The 25,866-nt window shown below is 36.4% G+C and overlaps 1 protein-coding gene across 8 annotated transcripts in view; it reads right to left on the reverse strand.

The window, feature by feature from the left end:
* The window catches only part of PCNX1 (pecanex 1), a 215,261-nt gene that overhangs the window by 48,706 nt on the left and 140,689 nt on the right, over positions 1-25,866 (reverse strand). For all 8 annotated transcript variants that reach the window (XR_002724629.3, XR_002724630.2, XM_023182929.2 and 5 more), the window contains 5 exons: positions 23,892-24,000; positions 22,649-22,778; positions 19,102-19,160; positions 16,748-16,963; positions 1,178-1,431 (listed from right to left, as the gene is read on the reverse strand). Coding sequence is in view for 6 of the 8 variants with exons in the window: in XM_023182929.2 (XP_023038697.1) it covers positions 1,178-1,431; positions 16,748-16,963; positions 19,102-19,160; positions 22,649-22,778; positions 23,892-24,000 (768 nt within the window). In the remaining 2 variants the exon portion in view is untranslated. The remainder of the gene's footprint in view (positions 1-1,177; positions 1,432-16,747; positions 16,964-19,101; positions 19,161-22,648; positions 22,779-23,891; positions 24,001-25,866) is intronic.

Below are 25,866 nucleotides of genomic sequence, written 5' to 3' on the forward strand. Positions count from 1 at the left end.
TGAGCCCTGGAGGTCAAGGCTGCAGTGAGCTACAATTATGCCACTGTACTCCAGCCTGGACAACAGAATGAAACCCTGTCTCAAAAAAAAAAAAAAAAAAAAAAAAAAAAAGAAGAAGAAGAAGAAGAAAAGAAAAAAAGGTGTGTGAAAAATTCAGATGTTGGTTATTAAAGCTTAGCACACGTTTCCTTCTTAAAAATACTGGTTTTACCTGCAAGCCCCTAAGTCACAACCATACTGTATTTCTACAAACTCTTCAGCAAAAACAGAATCTCTTGTGCAGTAAAGGATTAACCTTGCCCAATGAGGGGTTTGGCCTTTACCTTTGGGTTGTAGGGGGTAACCTCTAAGCCTTGGCATGCCCTTCCTGTTAAACAGTCTTTGCTCAGCTGGGGACCTAGAGCCACACCGTATCAGCACGACCTCTGGACGTCCTGGAGGCTTATGTTGGCCATGTGGATGGTCAACCATGCCTACGTGACAGGACACCAAGCTCAAGCAAGCTTCCTTGGTGGACAGCATCCCGTGAGTACTGCCATGCTGCCATGCTTCACTGCTGGGAGAAATAGGCATCTGCACAACTCTTAGCAACTTACTGAACCTATGAGTGGTCTTGGGGAACCCAAAATTACAGTTGATATCAGAAGTGAGGGTGGTCTTGGGGACCTCTTGAATTTTGCAATATTTTTATTCAGTTTGTTGAAAGAAAGCTGTGCAAAGCAGTGGTCAAGAGCAAGGGCTCAAGAGTCAGACAAGCATGGATTTTAAGCCCCAAACTCTACTTGTTAGAGGACCTTGGCCAAGTTAACTTCCGATCCTTACGTTGTTTATTTGTAAAATAGGGAAATACTTATTTACAGAATTAAGTAAGACAATCATGTGTGGATGCATATTTGTGTGTACATATTCCTTAGCACAATGCCTAAAACACAAGCTACAAATGTCTAGCTATTATTAATGAATGAATGGAATGAATTTCAGTAAACAAAGAGAAAGCAAGACGTTAGTAGGTCTATTTTTATGGACTTTTCTGGATTCTAGAGAATTTAAATACTCAGAAGCAAAGCATAAGTTAAAAAAAAATACGCATATATGTATATATATACTTACATATATATACACGTTATTCCCAAGAAACTCTGATTATCTGAAGATCTAAGCAGACACAAACTCTTACCTTGACATAGTAAGTTGTGAGTACTTTCCGAAGATCAAAGACTTGAAGCATAGAAGCAGCACTATTATCAGTGATACTATACCCCTCCAGAATATACTTTGTGACTATCACTTCCCAAGCTAGCCACCGCTGGCTAAATGCAGCATTAAATGAAAGCATGTGAGGAATATGGCCAGGTTCACAACAGCAAAATCCTTCATCTTCCTCTACACCTTCAGTAATGGCCTCCACTTCCCGTTGTTGACAGTAGGTACCTTAAAGAGAGAGAGAGAGAGAGACAGAGACCATTACAAAGGGGGAAAAACCAGAAAGTGGGAAAAATGAATGCAAGGACACATGAGATTTAGAAAAAATACATATTTTATCACAATTGAAAGTATATGATGGATTTGCCTTAGAATATTCATTAATGAATTATAGCAAACACCAGAAATCACGCATATTCTATATTCATATCCTGCCAAAACACAATGTGCATTAGCATTAGCACACTACAGGTTTTTTTGTTTGTTTGTTTGTTTTGAGACAGAGTCTCCCTCTGTAGCCCAGGCTGGAGTGCAGTGGCGTGATCTCAGCCCACTGCAATCTCTGCCTCACGGGTCCCAGTTCAAGCAATTCTCCTGCCTTAGCCTCCAGAGCAGCTGGTATTACAAGCATGCGCCACCAGGCCCAGCTAATTTTTGTATTTTTAGTAGAGACGGGGATTCACCGTGTTGGTCTTAAACTCCAGACCTCGTGATCTGCCTGCCTCAACCTCCCAAAGTGCTGGGATTACAGGCGTGAGTCACTGCACCCACACTACGGGTTCTGATAATTCATGTGGTAAAGTAACTTTAGTATTGACTTACTGATTTCTAAATGTTTCAAATGGGTTTACAATTGTATTTGTATCAAATGAAGCACCAAAGAGTAAACGCACATCTCCTGAAGGTCTGAGTTAATTTTAAAAATACAAAAACCAGTGGAATGTTATTGAAGTAAAAATACAAAAACAGATTAAATATACAATGAGACCCATAGCAATCTAGTGCCAGTAAAGTATCATCTGTTACACTAACGTCAGATTTCATTTTGTTCTGTGGTCTTGTTTCAACTCAATTTGTAAATTCCTTATATTACGTAAAGACTATAATCATACTTAACTGTATAAAAATCAGACTGCACAATAGTTTTTTCTTCTTTAAAAGTAATATTAATACACACACCATCCATGTCTGAAAACCACTGCTTTGAGAGAAACTGATACCATGACACTAGTCCCAGCTGATAGTGGTGGTGGTACAATGAAAGATAAGGCTAAAAAGGTTTTTATGGCCAAGCTAAGGAGCTGTGCATTTAGCCCTCTATAGCCCTCAATAATTCCATTATTTCATTTTTTTGTGTAATAACTGTCACCAACACTTCCATAATGTTACATAGTGTCGACAAGAAAAACCCTTGACTTGAACCTGACACTAACAGGAATACATGCTGTGGGTGACCATTTTATATGATACTCCCTAAAAATATACAGGCATACCTTGTTTTACTGTGCTTTGTTTTATTGCTCTTTGAAGGCACTGTGATATCTACAAATTGAAGGTTTTTGACAACCTTGTGTTAAGCAAATCTATTGGTACCATTTTTCCAACAGCATGTGCTCACTTCCTGTCTCTGGATCTCAAACATTTTATTACTATTGTATCTATAATGGTGAGTCCTCATTACTCCCTATCACGAGAACAGCAAGGGGAAAATCCACCCCCATGATCTAATCACGCCCCACCAAGCCCCCTCCTCCAACATTGGGGATTACAATTCAACATGAGATTTGGGCAGGGACACAAATCCAAACCATATCACCAGAATAGGCCAAAAGTTAGGCCTCATGTACCAAATGGCCAAGTTGTGAATGCAAAGGAAACATTATTGAAGAAAATTAAAAGTGCTACTCCAGCGAACAAACAAAAGATAAGAAAGCAAAAAAGGCTTATTGCTGATATGGGGAACATTTGAGTGGTCTGGAGAGATCAAACCAACTATAACATTCCCTTAAGCCAAAGTCTAATCCAGAGCAAAGCTCTAACTCTACAATTCTATGAAGGCTGAGAAGCAAGGAAGCTGCAGAAGAAAACTGGAAGCTAGTAGAGATTGGGTCATGAGGTTTAAGGAAAGAAGCTGTCTTCACAACATAAAAGTGCACGGTGAAGCTGCAAGTGCTGACGTTAAAGCTGCAGCAAGTTATCCAGAATATCTAGCTATGATCATTGACGAAGGTGGCTACACTACAACAACAGATTTTCAAAATAGATTAAACATCCTTACATGGAAAGAAGATGCCATCTAGGACTTTCACAGCTAGAGAGGAGTCAATACCTCGCTTCAAATCTTCAAAGGACACGCTGACTCTCTTTGAAAGGGTCCAGTGCAGCTGCTAAGTTTAAGTTGAAATGCTCATTTATCATTCCAAAAATGCTAGAACCTTTAAGAATTATGCTAAATTTACTCTGTGCACTATAAATGGAATAACAAAGACTGGATGACAGCACATCTGTTTATAGCATGGTTTACTGGATATTTTAAGCCTACTGTTGAGATCTTCTGCTCAGAAAAAAAGATTCCTTTCCAAATATTACTACTCATTGACAATGCACCTGATCACCCAAGAACTCTGATGAAAATGTACAAGGACATTAGTGTTGTTTTCATGCCTGCTAACACAACATCTGTTCCGCAGTCTGTACATCAAGAAATAATTGCAACTGTCAAGTCTTACTACTTAAGAAATAAATTTTGTAAGGCTATAGCTGCCACAGAGGGATTCCTCTGATGACTCTGGGCAAAGTAAACTGACAATTTCCTGGAAAGGATTCACCATTTTAGACGCCAGTAAAGACACTCATGATTCATGGGAGGAGGTCAAAATGTCAACACTAATAGGAATTTGAAATAAGTTGACTGTAACTCTCATGGATAACTTTGTGGGGTTTCAAGACTTCAGTGGTGGAAGTAATTGCAGATATGGCAGGAATAGCAAGAGAACCAGAATCAGAAGCGAAAACTGAAGGATGTGGCGGAATTGCTACAATATCCCAACAAAACGTAAAGAGATGAGGTGTTGCTTCTTATGTTTGAGAAGAAAGCAGTTTCTTGAGAGGAAATTGACTCCTGGTGAAGATGTTGTGAGCCTTGGTTAAGACGACAACAAAGGATTTAGAATATTACATAAACTTGATTAATAAAACAATAGCAAAGTTTGAGAGCACTGACTCCAGTTTTGAAAGAAATCATACTGTGGGTAAATGCTATTAAACAGCATTGCATGCTACAGAGGAATCCTTCATGAAACAAAGAATCAATAAATGTAGCAAACTTCATTGTTGTCTGATTTTAAGATCTTGCCAAAGCTGCCCCAACGTTCAGCAATCACCACCCAGACCAGTTAGCAGCCATCAACATCGAGGCAAGACTCTCCATCAGCAAAAAGATCACAACTCACTGAAGGCTCAGATAATTCTTAGCATTTTTTAGCAGTAAATTTTTAAAATTAAGATATGTAGTACATTCTTTCTTTAGCCATAATGCTATTGCATATTTAATACACTACCATATAATGTAAACATAACTTTTATATGCAGTGGAAAACCAAGCAATTTGTGTGACTTGCTTTATTGCAATATTTACTTTATTGCAGTGGTCTGAACCCAACATGCAATATCTCCAAGGTATGCCTGTAATACATATACATGTTTTTCAAAATAGTAAGAACATATGCAATATTATAAAGTGTCTTTTAAACCAATAATAGAAATGAAATTTAATGAAATGTTTTCTGACACCTTTTGAAGACCATGTTTCACTACAGTGACCTTTTAAAACAGAAAGAATTCTATTAATTTGCTAATATTTAAATTGATTTTAAAAAATGAAAAATGGGTGAATATTTTTAGAGCTACTATATGGTTTGGCTGTGTCCCCACCCAAATCTCATCTTGAATTGTAGCTCCCATAATTCCAAGTGTTGTGAGAGGGACCTGGTAGGAGATAGGTGAATCATGGGGGCAGTTCCCACATACTGTTCTCATGGTAGTAAGTCTAGAGAGAACTGATGGTTTTATAAGGGGTTTCTCCTTTTGCTTGGCTCTTACTCTGTCTTGTCTGCTGTATTGTAAGATGTGCCTTTCACCTTCTACCATGACTGGGAGCCCTCCCCAGACACGTGGAACTATAAGTCCATTAAACCTCTTTTTCTTTATAAATTACCCAGTCTCAAGTGTTTATCAGCAGTGTGAGAACATACTAATATAGGTACTTATAAAAAAGGACTGCTAATTTCTGCTTACTCTGCAATTGCAGGATTTTTGCATCTACAGTCACAATCAAAATTAAACTATACTTATTTTTTATAAACATATATACGTATATATACACATACATATATACACATATTTGTATATATGTATACACATATATACATATATTTGCATATGTGTATATATATAAGTATATATCAGATAATATACAATGTATATTAAAACGTAAATTATATATATTATATATTTATGTATGCACATATACATACATACATGCATATATACAAATATAAATGTATATACATATATGTATATACAATTATATACACATGCATGCATATTTATACATGTATACATATGTGCATGCATGCATATTTATACATGTATGCATATATACAGGCATGCATGTACAGATACACTTATGCATACACACATGCATGTATACATGCATGATGTATCTATGTATACATACATGTGTACATACATATATGTATAGATGTACATAAGTTCACATAAAAATAACTCTACTTTTGCTTGTGACTACAGATGCAAAAATATATGTATATATATTTTTGTATACATATATACATATGTATGTGTGTGTGTGGGTGTGTGTGTATATACAAACCTAAAAAGCCTACCAACAAAAAGAGTCCAGGACTGGATGGATTCACACAGTATATGTATGTATACATATATATGTGTATATATACGTGTATACATGTATGTGCATATATGTGTATATGTATATATACACACGTGTATATATATGTGTCTGTATATATATATATATTTTTTTTTTTGAGATGGGAGTCTCACTTTGTCACTCAAGCTGAAGTGCAGTGGCGCGATCTCGGCTCACCGCACCCTCCACTTCCTGGGTTCAAGTGATTCTCCTGCCTCAGCCTTCTGAGTAGTTGGGATTACAGGTGCCTGCCACCATGCCTAATTTTTTTTGTATTTTTAGTAGAGATGAGGTTTCGCCATGTTGGTCAGGCTGATCTTGAACTCTGGACCTCAGGCGATCTGCCCACCTTGGCCTTCCAAAGTGTTGGGATTATAGGCGTGAGCCACCGTGCCCAGCCCACTTAGTCGCATTTTGATATCAGTATTACACTAGCTTTTTTAAAGCTTGGAGAAATTCAGCTTTTTTCTCCATGTGCTACAACGAGTTAGAAACTTCTAGAATAAACTTCCTGAGCCTTTTTTTTTTTTAATTGTGAAACTGAACAACCTGCTCCTGAATGAATAGTATAATGACTACTGGATATATATAATGAAATGAAGGCAGAAATAAATAAGTGCTTTGAAAGCAGTAAGAACAAAGACACAACGTACCAGAATTGCTGGGACACAACTAAAACAGTGTTTAGAGAGAAATTTATAGCACTAAGTGCCCACAAAAGAAATTAGGGAAGATCTAAAATCAACACCCTAACATCGCAATTGAAAGAACAAGAGAAGTGAGAGCAAACAAATTCAAAAGGCAGCAGAAGACAACAAATAACTGAGATCAGAGCAGAACTGAAAGAGAAACCCAAAAAACTCTTCAAAAAATGAATCCAGGAGCTGGTTTTTTGAAAAGATCAACAAATAGAAAGACTGCTAATTAGATTAATAAAGAAGAAAAAAGAGAAGAATCAAATAGACACAATAAAAAATGATAAAGGGGATATCACCACTGATCACACAGAAATACAAAGTACCATCATAGAATACTATAAACACCTCTACACAAATAAACTAGAAAGTCTAGAAAAAATGGATAAATTCCTGGACACATACACCCTTCCCAAGCATAAACCAAGAAGAAGTCGAATTCTTGAACAGACCAATAACAAATTCTGAAATTGAGGCAGTAATTACTAGCCTACCAACCAAAAAGAGTCCAGGACCGGAAGGATTCACAGTTGAATTCTACCAGAGGTATAAAGAGGAGTTAGTACCATTCCTTCTGAAACTATTCCAAACAATAAAAAAAGAGGGATTCCTCAGTGACTCATTTTATGAGGCCAGCTTCATCCTGATACCAAAACCTGGCAGACACACAACAACAAAAAAGAAAACTCCAGGCCAATATAGCTGATGAACACTGATGAGAAAAAGCCTCAATAAAATACTGGCAAACCGAATCCAGCAGCACATTAAAAAGCTTATCCACCATGATCAAGTCGGCTTCATCCCTGGGATGCAAGGATGGTTCAACATATGCAAATCAATAAACGTAATCCATCCATAAACAGAACCAATGACAAAAACCACATGATTATCTCAATAGATGCAGAAAAGGCCTTTGATAAAATTCAACACCCTTCATGCTAAAAACTCTCCATAAACTAGGTATTGATGGAACCTATCTCAAAATAAGAAGAGCTATCTATGACAAACTCATGATCAATATCATACTGAATGGGCAAAAGCTGGAAGCATTCCCTTTGAAAACCGGCACAAGACAGGGATGCCCTCTCTCACCACTCCTATTCAATAGAGTATTGGAAGTTCTGGACAGGGCAATCAGGCAGGAGAAAGAAATAAAGGGTATTCAAATAGGAAGAGAGGAAGTCACATTGTCTCTGTTTCCAGATGACACGATTGTATATTTAGAAAACCCCACTGTCTCAGCCCAAATTCTCCTTAAGCTGATAAGCAACTTAGCAAAGTCTCAGGATACACATCAATGTGCAAAAATCACAAGCATTCCTATACACCAATAACAGAGAGCCAAATCATGAGTGAACTCCCATTCACAACTGTTACAAAGAGAATAAAATACCAAGGAATACAACTTACAACGGATGTGAAGGACCTCATAAAGGAGAACTATAAACCACTGCTCAAGGAAATAAGAGAGGACATAAACAAATGGAAAAACATTCCATGCTCATGGATAGGAAGAATCAATATTGTGAAAATGGCCATACTGCCCAAAGTAATTTATAGATTCAATGCTATCCCCATCAAGCTACCACTGACTTTCTTCATAGAATTGGAAAAAACTACTTTAAATTTCATATGGAACCAAAAAAGAGCCTGCATAGCCAAGACAGTCCTAAGCAAAAAGAACAAAGCTTGAGGCATCATGCTATCTGACTTCAAACTATACTACAAGGCTACAGTAACCAAAACAACATGGTACTGGTACCAAAACAAATATATAGACCAATGGAACAGAACAGAGGCCTCAGAAATAATGCCACATATCTACAACCATGTGATCTTTGACAAACCTGACAAAAACAAGCAATGGGGAAATGATTCCCTATTTAATAAGTGGTGTTGGGAAAACTGGCTAGCCATATGTAGAAAGCTGAAACTGGACCCCTTCCTTACATCTTATACAAAAATTAACTCAAGATGGATTAAAGATGTAAATGTAAGACCTAAAACCATAAAAAACCTAGAAGAAAACCTAGGCAATACCATTCAGGACATAGGCATGGGCAAGGACTTCACAACTAAAACGCCAAAAGCAATGGCAACAAAAGCTAAAATTGACAAATAGGATCTAATTAAACTAAAGAGCTTCCGTACAGCAAAAGAAACTATCATTAGAGTGAACCGGCAATCTACAGAATGGGAGAAAATTTTTGCAATCTATGCATCTGACAAAGGGTTAATATCCAGAATCTACAAAGAGCTTAAACAAATCTACAAGAGAAAACCCTATCAAAAAGTGGGCAAAAAAAGTGGGCAAAGGATATGAAGAGACACTTCTCAAAAGAAGACATTTATGTGGCCAAAAAACAGATGAAGAAAAGCTCATCATCAATGGTCATTAGAGAAATGTAAATCAAAACCACAATGAGATAAATGGCGATCATTAAAAAGTCAGGAAACAACAGATGCTGGAGAGGATGTGAAGAAACAGAAATGCTTTTATACTGTTGGTGGAAGTGTAAATTAGTTCAACCCTTGTGGAAGACAGTGTGGCGATTCCTCAAGAATCTAGAACTAGAAAAACCATTTGACCCAGCAATCCCATTAATGGGTATATACCCAAAGGATTATAAATCATTCTACTATAAAGACATGTGCAAATGTAAGTTTATTGTGGCACTGTTAACAATAGCAAAGACTTGGAACCAACACAAACGCCCATCAATGATAGACTGGATAAAGAAAATGTGGCGTATATATACCATGGAATACTATGCAGCCATAAAAAAGGGTGAGTTCATGGCCTTTGCAGGGACATGGATGGAGCTGGAAACCATCATTCTCAGCAAACTAACACAAGAACAGAAAACCAAACACCGCATGTTCTCACTCATAAGTGGGAGCTGAACAATGAGAACACATGGACACAGGGAGGGGAACATCACATATCCAGGCCTGTTGAAGGGTAGGGGGCCATGGTAGGGATAGCATTAGGAGAAATACCTAATGTAGATCACTGGTTGATGGGTGCAGCAAGCCACCATGGCATGTGTATACCTATGTAACAAACCTGCATGTTCTGCACATGTACCCAAGAACTTAAAGTATATTAAAAGAAAATTGCGACATGAAGTTGAAACTATTTCTTAGGTTTTATGTGTTATTACTTCACTTTTCTTCCTTTCTGGGAAGTTTACCAAAGATTTTTTAAATGAAGAAATAACACAAGAGTTGTATTTTGTGCAGATCACTGTTAGTGGTGGACAGAAATCAGATGTGGTAAGAGGAAATGTAAAAGTTTGGACAGTTACTCAACTGACGTTTCTTTGTTCGTAGCAGCAGAATAAGGAGAATGGGATACCTGAATTAAAGCAGAATGTTTTTACTCTACAATTCTAATCCCAAGACTATTTCTACCCAATATGCCCTACTAATATATTTTGCTCAGAAAATGAAGTCCATAAGTATAGGAATTAATATTAATAATTGAAAAAAGAATTTTTTTCTGAGCAAAATATATTATGAGGAAATATTCTATTTTCAATTATCAATATTAATTAATAGGGATTCTAGGGTATCTATGAGGAACTATTACCAATTGTTCCCTGGATTAGCTAAATCTTCCAGCCACTTCATAATGAATATACTGATAAAACTAAATAAAACAATCATGAAAACTAGATATGTTTAAACTAATCTGAATAAAAATGGAAAAGAATCCAGTCAGCCAAACATACTATTGATGTGTAAAGTTTGACTTGTAAAACTGTACCTGGTAGTTTACACTTATCAGTAAAAAATTAATATGGAAGAAGGCGGTATCAGAAAATTCTGATATAGACAAAAAATGACTGATAACCCAAATTTTTCACATGAAGTTTACATGTAAAGAATCTAGAGCATCTATAAAATAAAAATGGAAATGAGAAGTATGAATTGGTTTAACTAAGATCTATAAAAACTGACCAAGAAACTTGTTTCAATATTACTTAAAAGTTAGCATCCAGGATAGACAAATAAAATTTAAAAATAATAAATTGGCTGAATGGAGTCTGTCTCGTAAAGTAGATAAAATGCTCAGCAGATCCAAATATCTGCCTGGCAAAATAATGACACTTTGGATTAATATTTGGTGGAGGGGTAGGTGAGACAGGGGATCACACTATAAAGAAAAGAAAGTAACCAAAGATCACATCGACATGTGAGCAAGAATATACTTATCCCTCATGAGAGCTCTGGAATGAACAGAAAGAAGAAAAGGCTATACACTTACATTATTTAATCATTCTATGAAACCAACAAAATGCCTATTATATACTAATTGCTGTGTGTGACAGGTACTGGGTACATAATGATAAATGAAGCACATGTGATTCCTGCCCTTGGGAATCTGCCTATATTCTAAAACAAAGATTGATTAACTTCAGCCCTGGGCCAAATCCAAGCTTAGAATGGTTTTTAAGAGGTAATTTAAAAGAAAGAAAAAACAACAAAGAAGAATATGCAACAGAGAATGTGTATGGCTCTCAAATCCTAAAATATTTACTGTCTAGTTCCTAACAGAAAAAGTATGCCAACCCTTTGGCTAGAGAAAAAATAAACTTTAAACAATAAACACAGTCACATGTTGCATAACTCTGGGGATACATTCTGTGACATGCACTGTTAAGAAATTTCGTTGTGCATACATCATAGAATGTACTTACACAAACCTAGATGGTACAGCCTACTACACATTTTGGCTATATAATATAGCCTATTGCTCCTAGGCTAAACACACCTGTACAGCATGTTATAGTACTGAATAATGTCGCTAATGGTAACAAAATGGTACGTATCTGTGAACATATTGAAATACAGAAATGGTACAGTAAAAATACGGCAAAAAGATAAAAAATGGTGCATCTATATAGGGCACTTGCCACAAATGGAGTTTGCAGGACTGGAAGTTGCTCTGGGTGAGTCACTGAGTGAGTAGTGAGTGAGTGTGAAGGCTGACGGCATTACCGTACACTACTGTAGACTTTATAAACACTATACCTTAGGTTACATGAAATTAATTAAATTATTTTCTCCAACAATAAATTTACCTAAGCTTACTGTAACTTTTTTACTTTATAAACTTTTAAGTTTTTAAAACTTTTTGACTATTTTGTAATAATGCTTAGCTTAAAACACAAACATATTGTATAGCTGCATAAAAATATTTTTTCCCTTATATCCTTATTCTGTAAGTTTTTACCTATTTTTAAAATTTCAAATTTTTTTTGCTTTTTAAACTTTTTTGTTAAAAACTAAGACAAAAACACACACACTGGCCAAAGCCTACACAGGCTCAGAGTCATCAATATCACTGTCTTCCACCTCCACATCTTGTCCCACTGGAAGGTCTTCAGAAGCAATGACATGCATGGAGCTGCCATCTCCTATGACAACAATGACTTCCTCTGGATACTGAAGGACCTGCCTGAGGCTCTTCTTGAGGAGGTATCACTCTTTGAAAAATCGTGTCCACAACAGTTTGCTTGGTTTGTTTCTTTCATTCATCAGAGATTTGCTTGTATGCAGATAATGCAGCAAGAACATTCCTCTCTATTAATGAAAACCTTTTGGTGTTATGGTCCATGTTTTCAAAATTTTAAGGAGCTTGTTGAGGTCTGCAAAAGATTCTGCTAAAACGCTTCACTGTGAATTTTCTTGGGTTTCATCTTTTTCTTCTCTAGCAGTTTCCCTTTCTCTCGCCTGTTCTTCAGCTATGAGTTCCTGCTCCAGTTCCAACAACCCCTCATTAGCCAGTTCCTCAGGAACCACCTCTAGGAGCTCATCAATGTCATCCTTGTCCACACCATGGTTAAAGTTGTTTGCCATCTCCAACCACAGCCATGTTGATTTTTGCAATCTCTTCATCCTTGGCAAATCCTTTGAAGTCACAGATGAACCTCTTGAGTGTCTTCTTCCAGATGCCATTCATACCCACATTGGTGACATCACCCTAAGCAAGGTTCTTGATGCAGTCATAGACATAATCCTTCCAGAATTGTATCAGTGTCTTTTCAGTGTCTTCCTCAGTTGCAGAAATAGTCTGGGTAAATGTCCTTCTCAGGCAGTAGGTCTGAAAAGCTGCTATAACTTCTTGATCCATTAGTTGGATCAGAGAGGTGGTATTTGGAGACAGAAATACCACTTTGATACCAGGATAAAGATCACCAATAAAAGGAGGATGTGTGGAGCATTATCAACAACAGGCACAATCTTGAATGGTATGTTATTCTCCAAACAGTACTTCTCCATTGTGCTGGCAGAGCAATTCAGGAGGGCATCTAGTAAGAAAAGCTGGGTCATTCAAGACTTCTTATTGCTCCTGCAATACACTGGCAGTGTGCGCTTAGTGATAAGCTTGAAGGCCCTGGGGTTCTCACTGGGCCAGATCATGAAGGGCATCCATTTGTAACCTGCAACATTTCTCCCATGCAAGAGTGTTATCCTGTCCTTAATGACTTGAAAGCTGGCATTGACTTGGCTTCTTTACGGATGAAAGTCCTTTCCAGTATGTTTTCAGAATAGCAAGCTTTCATCTATCCTGATGATTTGCCCTGTGAAGTAATTTTCCTCACAATCAGCTTATCTAGAGTTTCCAAAAATTCTTCGGCTGCTTTCACATCAGCATTTACAGACTCACCACTCACCAGCTTTCACATTATGCAATAAATAACAATTCTTGAATAAAATCACCCAGAGCTAGCAGAAAATTCAACACTGTAGTTGTGTTCAACCTTTTCTTTCAATATCGCAAACAAATTTTTTGTTTTGTCTGTGATTGTCATGATGCTGAGAGGTATAGTGTGCTTCTGTGTCTGGTCTTCAGTAGTTTTTCCATATATGATTTAGGCTCTTTTCAAATTTTTGTTCATCTTTTTGTCTTCAATGAAGCAGATCCCTTAATGGCTTCTGTCACTTTGCTCTTGTTCTTCAAGATCACAGCTATGGTGGAATGGGACACAATTACCTGGCAATAACCATTGCTGATTTGCCACCTTCATAGTCCTTAACCACTTTTAATTTAGCTTCCTGGTCAATCTACTCGATGTGGCCTCTTCCTGGCAACATTAGCTGTGAATTTTGTACATGTAGGGGCCATAAAACAAAATGACACAAGATCAAATCCAATACAGAGAAAATGATGCAATAAAGAGACATAGTAAACGTGAGATGTATGACTCTGCCACTGGCATAACAAGACATACTGTTCTAAAGTAAACTTTTTTTTTGTAAGTACAAGGAGGACATTCTAACCATAAAAAGTATAGTATAATATAGTAAACTCATAGTTGTTTATTATCATTATCTAGTATTATGTAGTATACATAATTGTATGTGCTAGATTTTTACATGACTGGTAGCACAGTTTTGTTTATACCAGCATCATCATAAACACAAGTAATGCTTTGTGATAGGACAGAATGGCTACGATGTCATTAACAGGAATTTTTCAGTTCCATTATAATCTTAAGGGACCACTGTGATATATGCAGTCCATTGCTGCAGTCCATGACTGTGTAAGAATCTAACAATAAAAACAGGTAAAATGAGATAATCACATACGATAGGTGGCTAGAGAAGGCTTCTCTGAGAAAGCGACATTGAGGCAAAGGAATTAGCCAGATGGAGGATTAGGGGATGAAGAGAGATGGCTGGTACTTTCTGGCAAAATGAAGGGCAATAAGGAGTCCTTAGTAAAGAATTTAGCACATCTAAGAAACTGCAAGAAGGCCAGTGTGGCTACAGTGAGTATGGATAGTGCTGTAAAGTGAGGATGGAGAAACTGGCAGAGGCCAGATCACAGAGTACTATATGATGTGTTCGGGCATTTGAATTCTATCTTAAATGCAATGAGAAGTCACTGGAAAATTTTAAGTACAGGAATGCCATGATCAAATGTGTCTTTAAAAAAATCCCGGCTGGGTGTGGTGGCTCGCACCTACAATCTCAGCACTTTGGGAGGTCAAGGCGGGAGGGTCACTTGAGCTCAGGAGTTCAAGACCAGTCTTGGCAAGATGGTGAGACTCCTATCTCTACAAAAATTAAAATTAAAAAAAAATTAGCCAGGAGTGGTGGTGTGCACCTGTAGTCCCAACTGCTCAGGAGGCTGAGGCAAGAGGCAACTCCTTGAGCCCAGGAGTTTGAGGATGTAGTGAGCTGTGATCATGACACTGCATTCCAGCCTGGGTGACAGAGCAAGACACCTGTCTCTTAAAGAAAATAAATGTTCATGTCTGAGTTAAGAATTAAAGGTATCCCTTGTTACCCAAATCCATAGGATTTCAAATAGTCAGGGTTGCTGTATTTTCAAATTTGAGTTTCGATTGGCAAATAATTAGCATTTACATAGCAAAAGATTTATCCAAAAGTTTATCTGAATCTACTCAATACCAGAGACTGAAAATCTGGATAACTTTTCTGATTTGGAGAACTACTGATCAATATGATGATGTGAGTAGACGGTAAGAAGAACACTCCCCTTCCATTTCACGTATGTGGAAATGTTAGATAAAACAGCCTCCCAACACATTTGTTTAAAAAATTAAATTAAAATTTAAAAATAAGGATGAAGTCTTCAGGTGCCAAAACTTAAAATGGAGGCTAAAAGTCACAGCAGTAGTAGGAATGGTGGTAAGGGTATGCTAACTTTTGGATGAGCCTAGTTGGATTAGGTTTGAACAGCCTGGTGTTAAGACTCTGGAAGGTCCTAGGCTTCTGATGGGAGAGGCAGAAACAAATATTCATAAGACAAGAACAGGATATTTTGAAGGATGAGAGAATACGAATGGATTATAAACAGATCACAAGTAAACATCAACATTTACTCCATTGAGTGCTGCATAGCTAAAGATTTATTTCTAGCCAACAATGTAACTTCTAGACTAGTACTTGCTCCACTAACATAGACACTCCATAGCTAAGGTGCAAGCCTTCTTATGCAACACTAGGATGAAAATAAAGCTGTGGGGTTATAGATCTGGCTTCGTCCTCTTTCTAATCAAATGCTTTCTTGTTTCTATTCCAGACTAAAAATGCTCCAAAGCACTTCGAATAGATGAAAAACTCTCTGAAAACTCTTAAGTCAAAATGTTTCCTACACTGGAAAGATATTCAGTAACAGGACTTGAAACATCCTATGAAATCAGTTTCTACTCGTGCTTACATGTTATTCAGTTTTACAGGAATTGATAATATCAAGTTGATGTTTCTGAATGCATGATTTTCTGTAAAGAAATAACTTTATCAGTACATAAAACTGTAGAGGGCTGATCAAAAGGAAAATGGCCAGTAACTACTTAATGGGTACAGCGTTTTATTTTGGAGTGATGAAAATGCTTTGGAATGAGACAGAGGTGGTGGCTGCCCAACACTGTGAATGTACTAAATGCTCCTGTGATTTCTTCGCTCTAAACATTAATTTTATGTGAATTTCACCTCAATTTAAAAAAATTGTTGAAGACAAAAGCATGGTGTCTATATGAACGTAACTCAGTTAACTATTCTGCCTCACACAAAAATTCAGCATTCCATGCTGCTAGCCGTCTAACAAATTTATGCAACTGGTCACAAAAGGGACCAGCAAGAAACCAAGCACAGAACAACAGAAATTCAACATACCCAGGAAAACAAATCAATTACACACTAACACTACTACCTTTATATATAAAGCCATACTGCAAATATGATTCTTGGAATATGCAATGCGGGTGAAAAAATCTAATACTTACTCTTTAACAACTTTTCTCATTCCACAATCCCAAATATCTAATTATATGACAACTTCTGGTTTGAGATAGAAACATGTAAAAGTAAGGTGCCACAGGAGTATGCTACAGAAATAAAAGGTGAATGAATGTCTTACCTCTGAATTCAAGTCCCCGCAGCTGAAAAGTGACCAGACCATTGCCTATCTCTATAAGGTGTACTAATGCATTGAGATAGTCAGAGGCAAGGATGAAACAGTCCCCTGTACTGTAGTTTCCCCATCGTCCTAGTAGCAAATCACCACAGAGGCTGTGTTGTAGGGATCTAGTTAAATGCTCATAAAAGATGGAATTCAGATTGTTGTCATCTGATCCTATAAAAAAGGGATTTAAAAAAAAGTTAAATTTCACCTTAAGTCCTCTTGACAAACAAGATTGTTAAAACTATTAAAAACTTCTCGCACAGGGTTATATTTATTTGACAAGGAAAATAACATTCATACCCTTACAGTTTCTACATAAGTAAAACACAGGAAAATGAATTTAGATTTAGAAGTCACATAACCTCCCAAAATCTATGGTTCTTATTCACAAAATGTAAGAATTTGACTTGACGCAATCTAAGGACTTTTCGACCTCTTCAACAGTTAGCAATTATTCAATAAAATATGCCTTATAATTAAAACCATGCAAGAGAAATGAGAAAAATAAAAGAATTCAGAAGAAGAACAAAAAGACTATTTAGTAAAGGAAGCAGATAAAATAATACAAGATTTGAACAAATAAACCATAATACAAGATTTGAACAAATAAGACAATCAAAAAGAAGTTGGTCAATATTAGCCATATTGAGATGGCTAATATTAAGCAGAAATAAACTATATAGCAACAGAGAACCTTAAAAAAAAAAAAAAACATTAAGATAGGCTGGGCATGGTGGCTCATGCCTGGAATCTCAGCATTTTGGGAGGCTGAGGTGGGCAGATCACTTCAGGCCAGGAGACTAACCTGGCCAACATGGCGAAATCCTATCACTATTAAAAATACAAAAATTAGCTGGGCATCATGGTGTACGCCTGTGATCCCAGTTACTTGGGAGGCTGAGGCAGGAGAATCGCTTGAACTCAGGAGGTGGAGGTTGCAGTGAGCCGTGACTGTGCCACTGCACTCCAGCCTGGGTGACAGAGTGAGACTCTGTCAAAAAAAAGAAAAGAGAAGAGAACAGAAGAGAAGAGAAGAGAAGAGAAGAGAAGAGAAGAGAAGAGAAGAGAGAAAAGAGAAAGAAAGAGAAAGAAAAAGAGAGGAAGGAAGGAAGGAAGGAAGGAAGGAAGGAAGGAAGGAAGGAAGGAGGGAGGGAGGGAGGGAGGGAGGGAGGGAGGGAGGGAAGGAGGGAGGGAAGGAAGGAAGGAATTAAAATAAACATCACTTAATAGATTATATGACCATCTCTAGAAGTAACTCATGCAAAGCAATAATATGTAAATGCATGCCCCAAGTATAGTATTGCAGAACGGTAAGATATTCAAAGTGTAATAATTATTTTAAACCTAGTCTAACTGAATAAAATAATGAAAGGAAACTCCAAATTCTAATGTCAACATAATGGCTGTATCAGTTCTATGTCAGCACAACACAAAAATGTATACACTGATTCAGGGCATGGCCTTTGGTTATGCAGAATGCTGTCATCAGCAAGATAAACTATCCCCTTACAAGCACATACTAGAGCTGAAATGCTTATTTTCTCTACCAGAACATGATGATGATGGTCATTAGTATCAAATAACTAGTTCTCCTTAGTCCAATGTTATCACTGAGAATTAATCAGATTTGAGGGAATTTATGAGTCAAATGGACACAAATATTCCAGTGTATTTGGGAGTAATATTCATTTTAGTAAATTAATACACTGAGGTTCTGGTTGATATGCTAATCTCTCATTCTCTGTGACAGATTACTATTGAGTGGGCCAATAAAATGATGTTTCCCAAATGACAAAACTAAGAACCATTCTTTAGATAATGGTAACACCAGCAAGGTGTCACCCACTAAAGCTCTATCCTGACTGGCATATGCCCCCACTTGATGACATCTCTGTACACAATAAACTGAATCCAATTAAATTAATATTGACCTAAACATTGAGGGAAGGGTGGAAGGAAACATACTAATAAAACATGTGTCAGTCTGACTGCAGACCCTTGAAAACATCTGACCAGTTTTATTTTAACCATTTTTCTACATTTTAACCTATGTAAGAACTATCTTTGAATGGAATTTTTCATTCTTATAAACTTTCTTAAGATGCATTTTATAAAAGATGGATATATAAATTGTAGATACTGTCATTCATATGTATTTTGCAAAAGTAAAACAAATATTTAGTTTCTAAAAGTGAATATTTGGGATTCATAGAGGATTCCCAACAAGTTAGGAGTAAATATAAACATATATATATATGAAAAAAACAAATCCTTAGACTTGCTTCCTTATTCACAAATAGAGCTATTACCTGGATTTCTATCAAGCTGGGAAGCCAGTCTGGTATTTGAATGATCCACTCGTTTTGTGCTAAAGAAAATAAAACATTTTTAGTAACTTTCTTTACATTAAAAAATATTTAACAATTAAGAGTGAGGGAGAAACTATAGGAAATGTATAAAATAAAGGTTGCCACTTTATGAAAATCTCTGGAAAAAACCTGTGATTAGTATAATGATAAAACGCCTTGTTAGCACACTTTTAGGAATTAAAATTCTCCCCCCTTCATCACACAAACACAGCAGATTTTTTTTACTGTACAGTGTATGGAAAGATATCTATGCACGCACTGTGAGAAAAAAGCTGACCAGGATGAAAAAAATGTATACTGTACATGGTTCTTAGAAATTCAAAGAGGTTAGAACATTCTTTGCCAAAGGAAGGTATAATCTATTAATGCTCAGTGATGCAATGTTCTTTGGAACAGTAGTTCCCAAAATGTGGTCCATAGAGCCTAAGGCTCTTTTGGGCAGTTTTCCAGATCAAAACTATTTTCAAAGTTAACACTGAGCTGTTATTTGCTTTTTACATTGTGTTGACAACTGCACTGGTGGTACTAAAGCAATGGTGGGTAAGACTGCAGTGCCTGGGCATGAATCAAGGCAGCAGCACCAAACTGTTCTACCCTTCGCTGCCACACTTGCACAATAAAGCAAACAAAAAATCCAAGTTTCACATAAAAATGTCCCTAATGAAGCAGTAAAAAGTATCAACCTTATTAAATCTCAACTCACAGTACAGGCATTTTTAATACTCTGTATGGCAAAATGAGAAAATATATATGAAGCACTTCTGCTGCCTTCTGAAGTACAATGGCTGTCATGAGGGGAAGCATTTGTGCAACTGCTTGAACTCCAAGCTGAACTAGCTGTGTTTTTTTCTTGGAACACCATTTTTACTTAACCCTGATGGAAAAATTATGAGATTATTTAGATGTGGTCATTTGACAGATATTTCCCAAAAATAAAGTGAGCCTGTTAATTTCAAGGAAAACAACCAGCAATACCTGTTGACAATAATAAAAATCCGAATTTTCAAACAAAAATTAAAATTTGGGAAACTCCTATCTACCACCATAAGCTTGACAGCTTCCCAATAATTAAAATTTCTTTCTGATTGGTGGTGATACCAATGAACATAGTTTAAACATCACTACATCATAAAATGTATCAACATTTAGAAAATCTACATTACTCAGTGAAGTAGTATTTTCCAAATGACCAATACAAAATGTTACAAAATTATGCATGGGTAAAAGATCCATTCAGGGTATAAGACAGATGAGTGGATTTTGATGTAATATAGTTTCAGAAGTTCACAGATACGGTTTTAGATTCCATATTGCAAGTAGCTTTTAAGAAGTTCTCATTTCTTGGGTTTCAGTGAAAGATTAAAGAAAAATATCCAGGATTGTCTTAAAAGGCTATTAGAATACTTCTTTTTTGCCTGGGCAAGGTGACTCATGCCTGTAATCCCAGGACTTTGGGAGGCCAAGGCAGGTGGATCACTTCAGGTCAGGAGTTCCAGACCAGCCTGGCCAACACGGTGAGTGTGAAGCTGAATTTTTTTTTTTCAGATACTTCAATCAAAACAATATACTGCAGATGATTGAATGTACAGGTAGACACGAGAATCCAGCTGTCTTTTAATATGCCAGACATTAAGAGATTTGGAAAACTATATAACAATGCCACTCTTCTCACTAATTTTTGGGGGGAGTGTAAATATAGTTATTCATAACTTTAAAATGTTATTTACACAAATATACAATAGATACATTATTGTTATTTTTAAATTAGTTAATAAGTAAACAGTTGAAATTTTTGAGTTTTTCTTCCCACTCTAGTAAATATTAGTAGATAAAATCCATATTTTTAAAACTCTAGTGTTTCCAATAACTTTTAAGAGCATAAGACCGGGCACAGTGGCTCACGCCTGTAATCCCAGCACTTTGGGAGGCCGAAGCGGGTGGATCACCTGAGCTCAGGAGTTCAAGACCAGCCTGGTCAACATGGTGAAACCCGTCTCTACTAAAAATATAAAAACTAGCCAGGCATGCTGGTGGGCGCCTGTAATCCCAGCTACTCGGGAGGCTGAGGCAGGAGAATTGCTTGAACCTGGGAGGCGGAGGTTGCAGTGAGTCAAGATGGCGCCATTGCACTCCGGGAGGCGGAGGTTGCAGTGAGTCGTGATTGTGCCATTGCACTCCAGCCTGGATGACAAGGGCAAAACTCTGTCTCAAAAAAAGAAAAAGAAAAGAAAAAAAAGAGTATAAAGGGGTTCTAAATCCAAAAAGTTAAGAACTGCAGCCATTGAACATTACTTTGGGCTAACTGGTCCAGAAGAATAATAATAAACAACACAGAAATTCACCAAAATGGGAAATACCATGTGTGGTTTTAGATAAAGGACCAGAGATTTAGTTTCAAACCTACAAACTAGTCCACTGTTTAAAAGGTGAGATTACAATTTTCACCTATTAAATATGCCAATTTGTGAAAGTATAGAGAGAAAGACAGTCATGGAGATGGTCAGTAGAATTAGGAATTAGTACAAGCTCTTTCTAAACCAATGTGTTAATATATATTAAAAGCCTTTAAAATGTTTATACTCCATAACTTGTAACTCCTAAAAGCATTCCCTTTTAGGAATGTTTTCTGAAATAAAATGAAATTTGGAGAGATTATATACAAACATAGTTACTAAGCTTTAGATTAAATAGCTAGCCCAAGGAACTAAGCCTAAACAGAGAAAATAATTCATGCACAAAGATGGTCATTAAAAACTTATCTTCTCAAAATAGCAGAAATAACCTATAAAAATTTAGCTTTAGAAATAGCCAGGTATTTCTTAAAAAACTATAACTCATTATGATGACTGTTATAATGATATTATATAGCATAAAGTTGCAGAGTATTATTAATGTGAAATAATTCTAATATCACTGAAAGAAAAAAATATAAAAATGAACATATTCAATCAGAACAATGTTTAAAAATATCTTCTAAGTAGAAAAAAATGGTTGAGCACAGTGGCTCAAGCTTATAATCCTAACACTTTGGGAGGCTGAGGCAGGTGGGTCGCTTGAGCTCAGGAGTTCGAGAGCAGTATAGGCAACACGGCAAAACTCCGTCTCTACAAAAAATACCAAAATTAGCTGGCGTGGTGGCTCAAGCCTCTAGTCCCTGCTATTCGGGAGGCTGAGGCAGGAGGATCACTTGAGCCCCCAAGAGGTGGGGGTTGTAGTGAGCCGAGACGCACCACTGCACTCCAGCCTGGGCAACAGAATGAGATCCTGTTTAAAAAAAAAGACAAGAAAAATAAAAAATAAAAAGTAATTTCCTCTGGCCTCTTTTTTTATATACTTTTCACATTTTAAAAATATTTATAAAGTTTTTGCAAACACAAATATTTCAACACAATAAATTACGAACCATAAATTCTAATAATAATGCTGTCAATAGTTTTTCCTAGCAGAAAAGATAAAAATTGTCTTTCAAGTGTTTTACTTTACTCACTTATAGTCTCTCTCCCAGAATTTCACAGGTCGGACATATGAAGTGATGAATATTGCACTTCCCAGAAAGGGGTTCAGTGGAGTAGAGAAGAAGGCCGAGACAGCAGCCTGAATAAACAGCATGGCTGAATCTATGGGAAAACTAGTTAAGGACACTGAAATTCATCTGAGCACAGATGCCAAAAACACCTCACAAAAACCTAGCAGATACATTTAGATTACATCAATTAGAGAACTGAGGGTCACCAGAAGAATACAAAAGAAGGTATCACTGGGCAGCCATTAAGGGGTCACCAACAGGAAGACGTACAGAAAGTTCAACTTGGTATGATGTTTTCAAAGGAGCCAAATCAGTATTTGTTAATATGTATTTGGTAAAAGTTCATATATTAATCTTGGGAAGAGATGTTAGACTTCAATTTTCCACAAGGTTAAAACTAAAGCTTGCAGATATCATAAGTCTGTCTTTGCATATCAATGTGGTTACTAACCCTTACATCCTTACTACTATTTAGAAAATACTAAGAAATAGTGGGAGTAGAAAACTTTTTACAGAAGTTTAATTCTATCAGTTTCATATCACATTATGAAAAAATGTTTTGTACCTTCATTTATTAAAAAATAATGCTAAACATTTCTTTTATGTATTAAAGATTCCTGGACTTTAATAATCACATATGCAAATGTAAGATTTTAAATCAGCATTACTTTTTTACAAAACCTGAATACTTTTCTTACGTTCAGATGATCTGTGGACCACAGATGTTAATACAAGTTAAACAATCAACAGTATAGGTGTGGATATAAAAGGTTATTTTTTTTTTTTTTTTGAGACAGAGTTTCACTCTTGTTGCCCAGGCTGGAGTGCAATGGCGCGATCTCGGCTCACCACAACCTCCACCTCCTGGGTTCAAGAGATTCTCCTGCCTCAGCCTCCCGAGTAGTTGGGATTACAGGCATGTGTCACCACACCCGGCTAATTTAGTATTTTCAGTGGAGACGGGGTTTGTCCATGTTGGTCAGGCTGGTCTCAAACTCCCAACCTCAGGTGATCCGCCTGCCTCGGCCTCCCAAAGTGCTGGGATTACAGGCGTGAGCCACTGCGCCCGGCCAAGATTATGAATTTTTGACAATTTATTACACAGTAAACTTTATCTATGCCTGTGAAAGATTATGCCTATAAACCAACGTTCTTGTCAAGAATATGACTGCCCATTCTTATTAAACTTTAATTAGAAGGATACGAGGAACTGCAAAAGGCTGAGCAAAGGCATGGAAAGCAGAACCCCATGTGATCTGCCACGGGGCAATATAGGTATACACGAACTGCAATTTATAAAGGAGTTCCCAAAGCTGCAGGAGGAAAAAAATAGCTGTCAGTAAAAAAAAAAAAAAAAAAAAAAAAAAACTTATCAGATATTTGAATTAGAAAATGAAAAACCTGTAAAATGTATTTTCCTCCTAATAGGGAAATTGCATTGAAATCATTTGCCATTTGCATACCAGGAAAAGATTTATGAACTGCCTAAATGCTTATTTCTGAGTAAAGACACTTTCTAAGTAAAGATAGGTAGCTATATATGGATTTATGTTTCATCTGTTTAAAAAAAAAAAAATTCTATGCCCTCTACTGGCCATATTGTGCTACTACAAGCAAAACAAAGTAAGGTAGAAAGCAAATAATTGTTGTTGAAAAAAAAAATCAAGATGTTTGCAAAGCTAAAGAATACATATATTTATTTTATTCTAAGGCACATTTTCCGCAAATTTTACTGCTATGGAAACTGAGTATGTTTTAAATGTAATGTCAAAAGGAATGTGAAAACAGCAGCTGTAATACAGTTGTCACCACCTGTTTCCATAAAAATTTAGTTGTGTATACTAGGCATCTGTTGGTAACCTTAATTGCTATCAGTGGAAACAGGATACACATTTTAATTTTATTTAAGGTTGGATATGTTACAGTTGAACAGTTTTTCAATGCTGAATCAGAGTTGCTGTACTTGTCCAAGACTGCCTCTGCATGATTAGGCACCCTCATCCTTTAAAATACTTTAACTGATTTACAAATGAACTTACTTAACTTCCAATTTAAAAAAAGAAATCACAACTCCAACCAATTAAAAAATGTAGATGAACTGCAGTATTTTTGCCATGATTCAAAATTATTTTTGCCATGACTCAAAATTATGCAGTCCTCGGCACTAATGTAATCAGGATCATGGTAAGTAAAAGCAGCGTGTATATATCATCATGATGCCATTACAATGACTTAAAAGCAATGACTCAGAAATCTCTTCAGATTCTAAGTGTGAAACAAACTGTACTTCAATTTTAACTGTAATATTAAAGAAAAGAAGAATATGTAACAATATGTAATGGTTGGTAGGTAAAGGGATTTTTTTATACATGTAATTTTTCTTAAAAGGTTATTAAATCCATGATATACCTTACAATGATATCTTAAAGTAAAAAATATATCTGAAGAAATCCCTTGAATACTACCGATTGTCACTGTTAAATTCTATCTACTGACCAATTCGAATACAAACTCAAAGGGACAGCTTTCTCTGTTTTGTTCATTGGTGTAGCTTAAGCATCTAGAACAGTTCTAAAACAGTCTTTTGTTTTAAAAAATATATTTAACAATAAAAGTATTAAGAAAATCCAAACTAATGCAGTTAAGTGTAGCAACTATATTTCAAAGATTATTTACTTTATATTTTACTGCAACTTTCACTTTTTTCCAACCAGTATAAGATGAAATACAATTTTCAATCTAAATATTTGAGTTTGTGAGAAACCACATGCTTCTTTATACAATGCTCTGATTAACTTTCTGGCTTCCTCCTTTGGTTAATAACCATACTCACTAGAAGAGGAAATAAATGATAAAAATGCAAATTAGTGACTGAACAGATATAATACTGAAATATTTTAGAAGCTATTTATCACAAAATTGAAATTGACTATCAATGAAATGGCTTTCCATTTTTACTGTTCCCCATCCTAGATCAGACTACTATCACATCTGAATTACTGTCATTATCGCTTAAGCTGTTCTCCGTACCTTTAGGTTCTCTCTTCCCCAACTGAAGCCAAATGTGGCTGACCAGGCTAAGTTTCCTAAAATTGGAATTTCATTGTGTTTTATAGCTGTTCATTTGCTTCAGCTCTCTGTTACCTATCAAATGGGATAATATACGTCAAAGTCCTTTG

This window comes from Piliocolobus tephrosceles, chromosome 6, assembly GCF_002776525.5.
Source record: "Piliocolobus tephrosceles isolate RC106 chromosome 6, ASM277652v3, whole genome shotgun sequence".
Classification (NCBI taxonomy): domain Eukaryota; kingdom Metazoa; phylum Chordata; class Mammalia; order Primates; family Cercopithecidae; genus Piliocolobus; species Piliocolobus tephrosceles.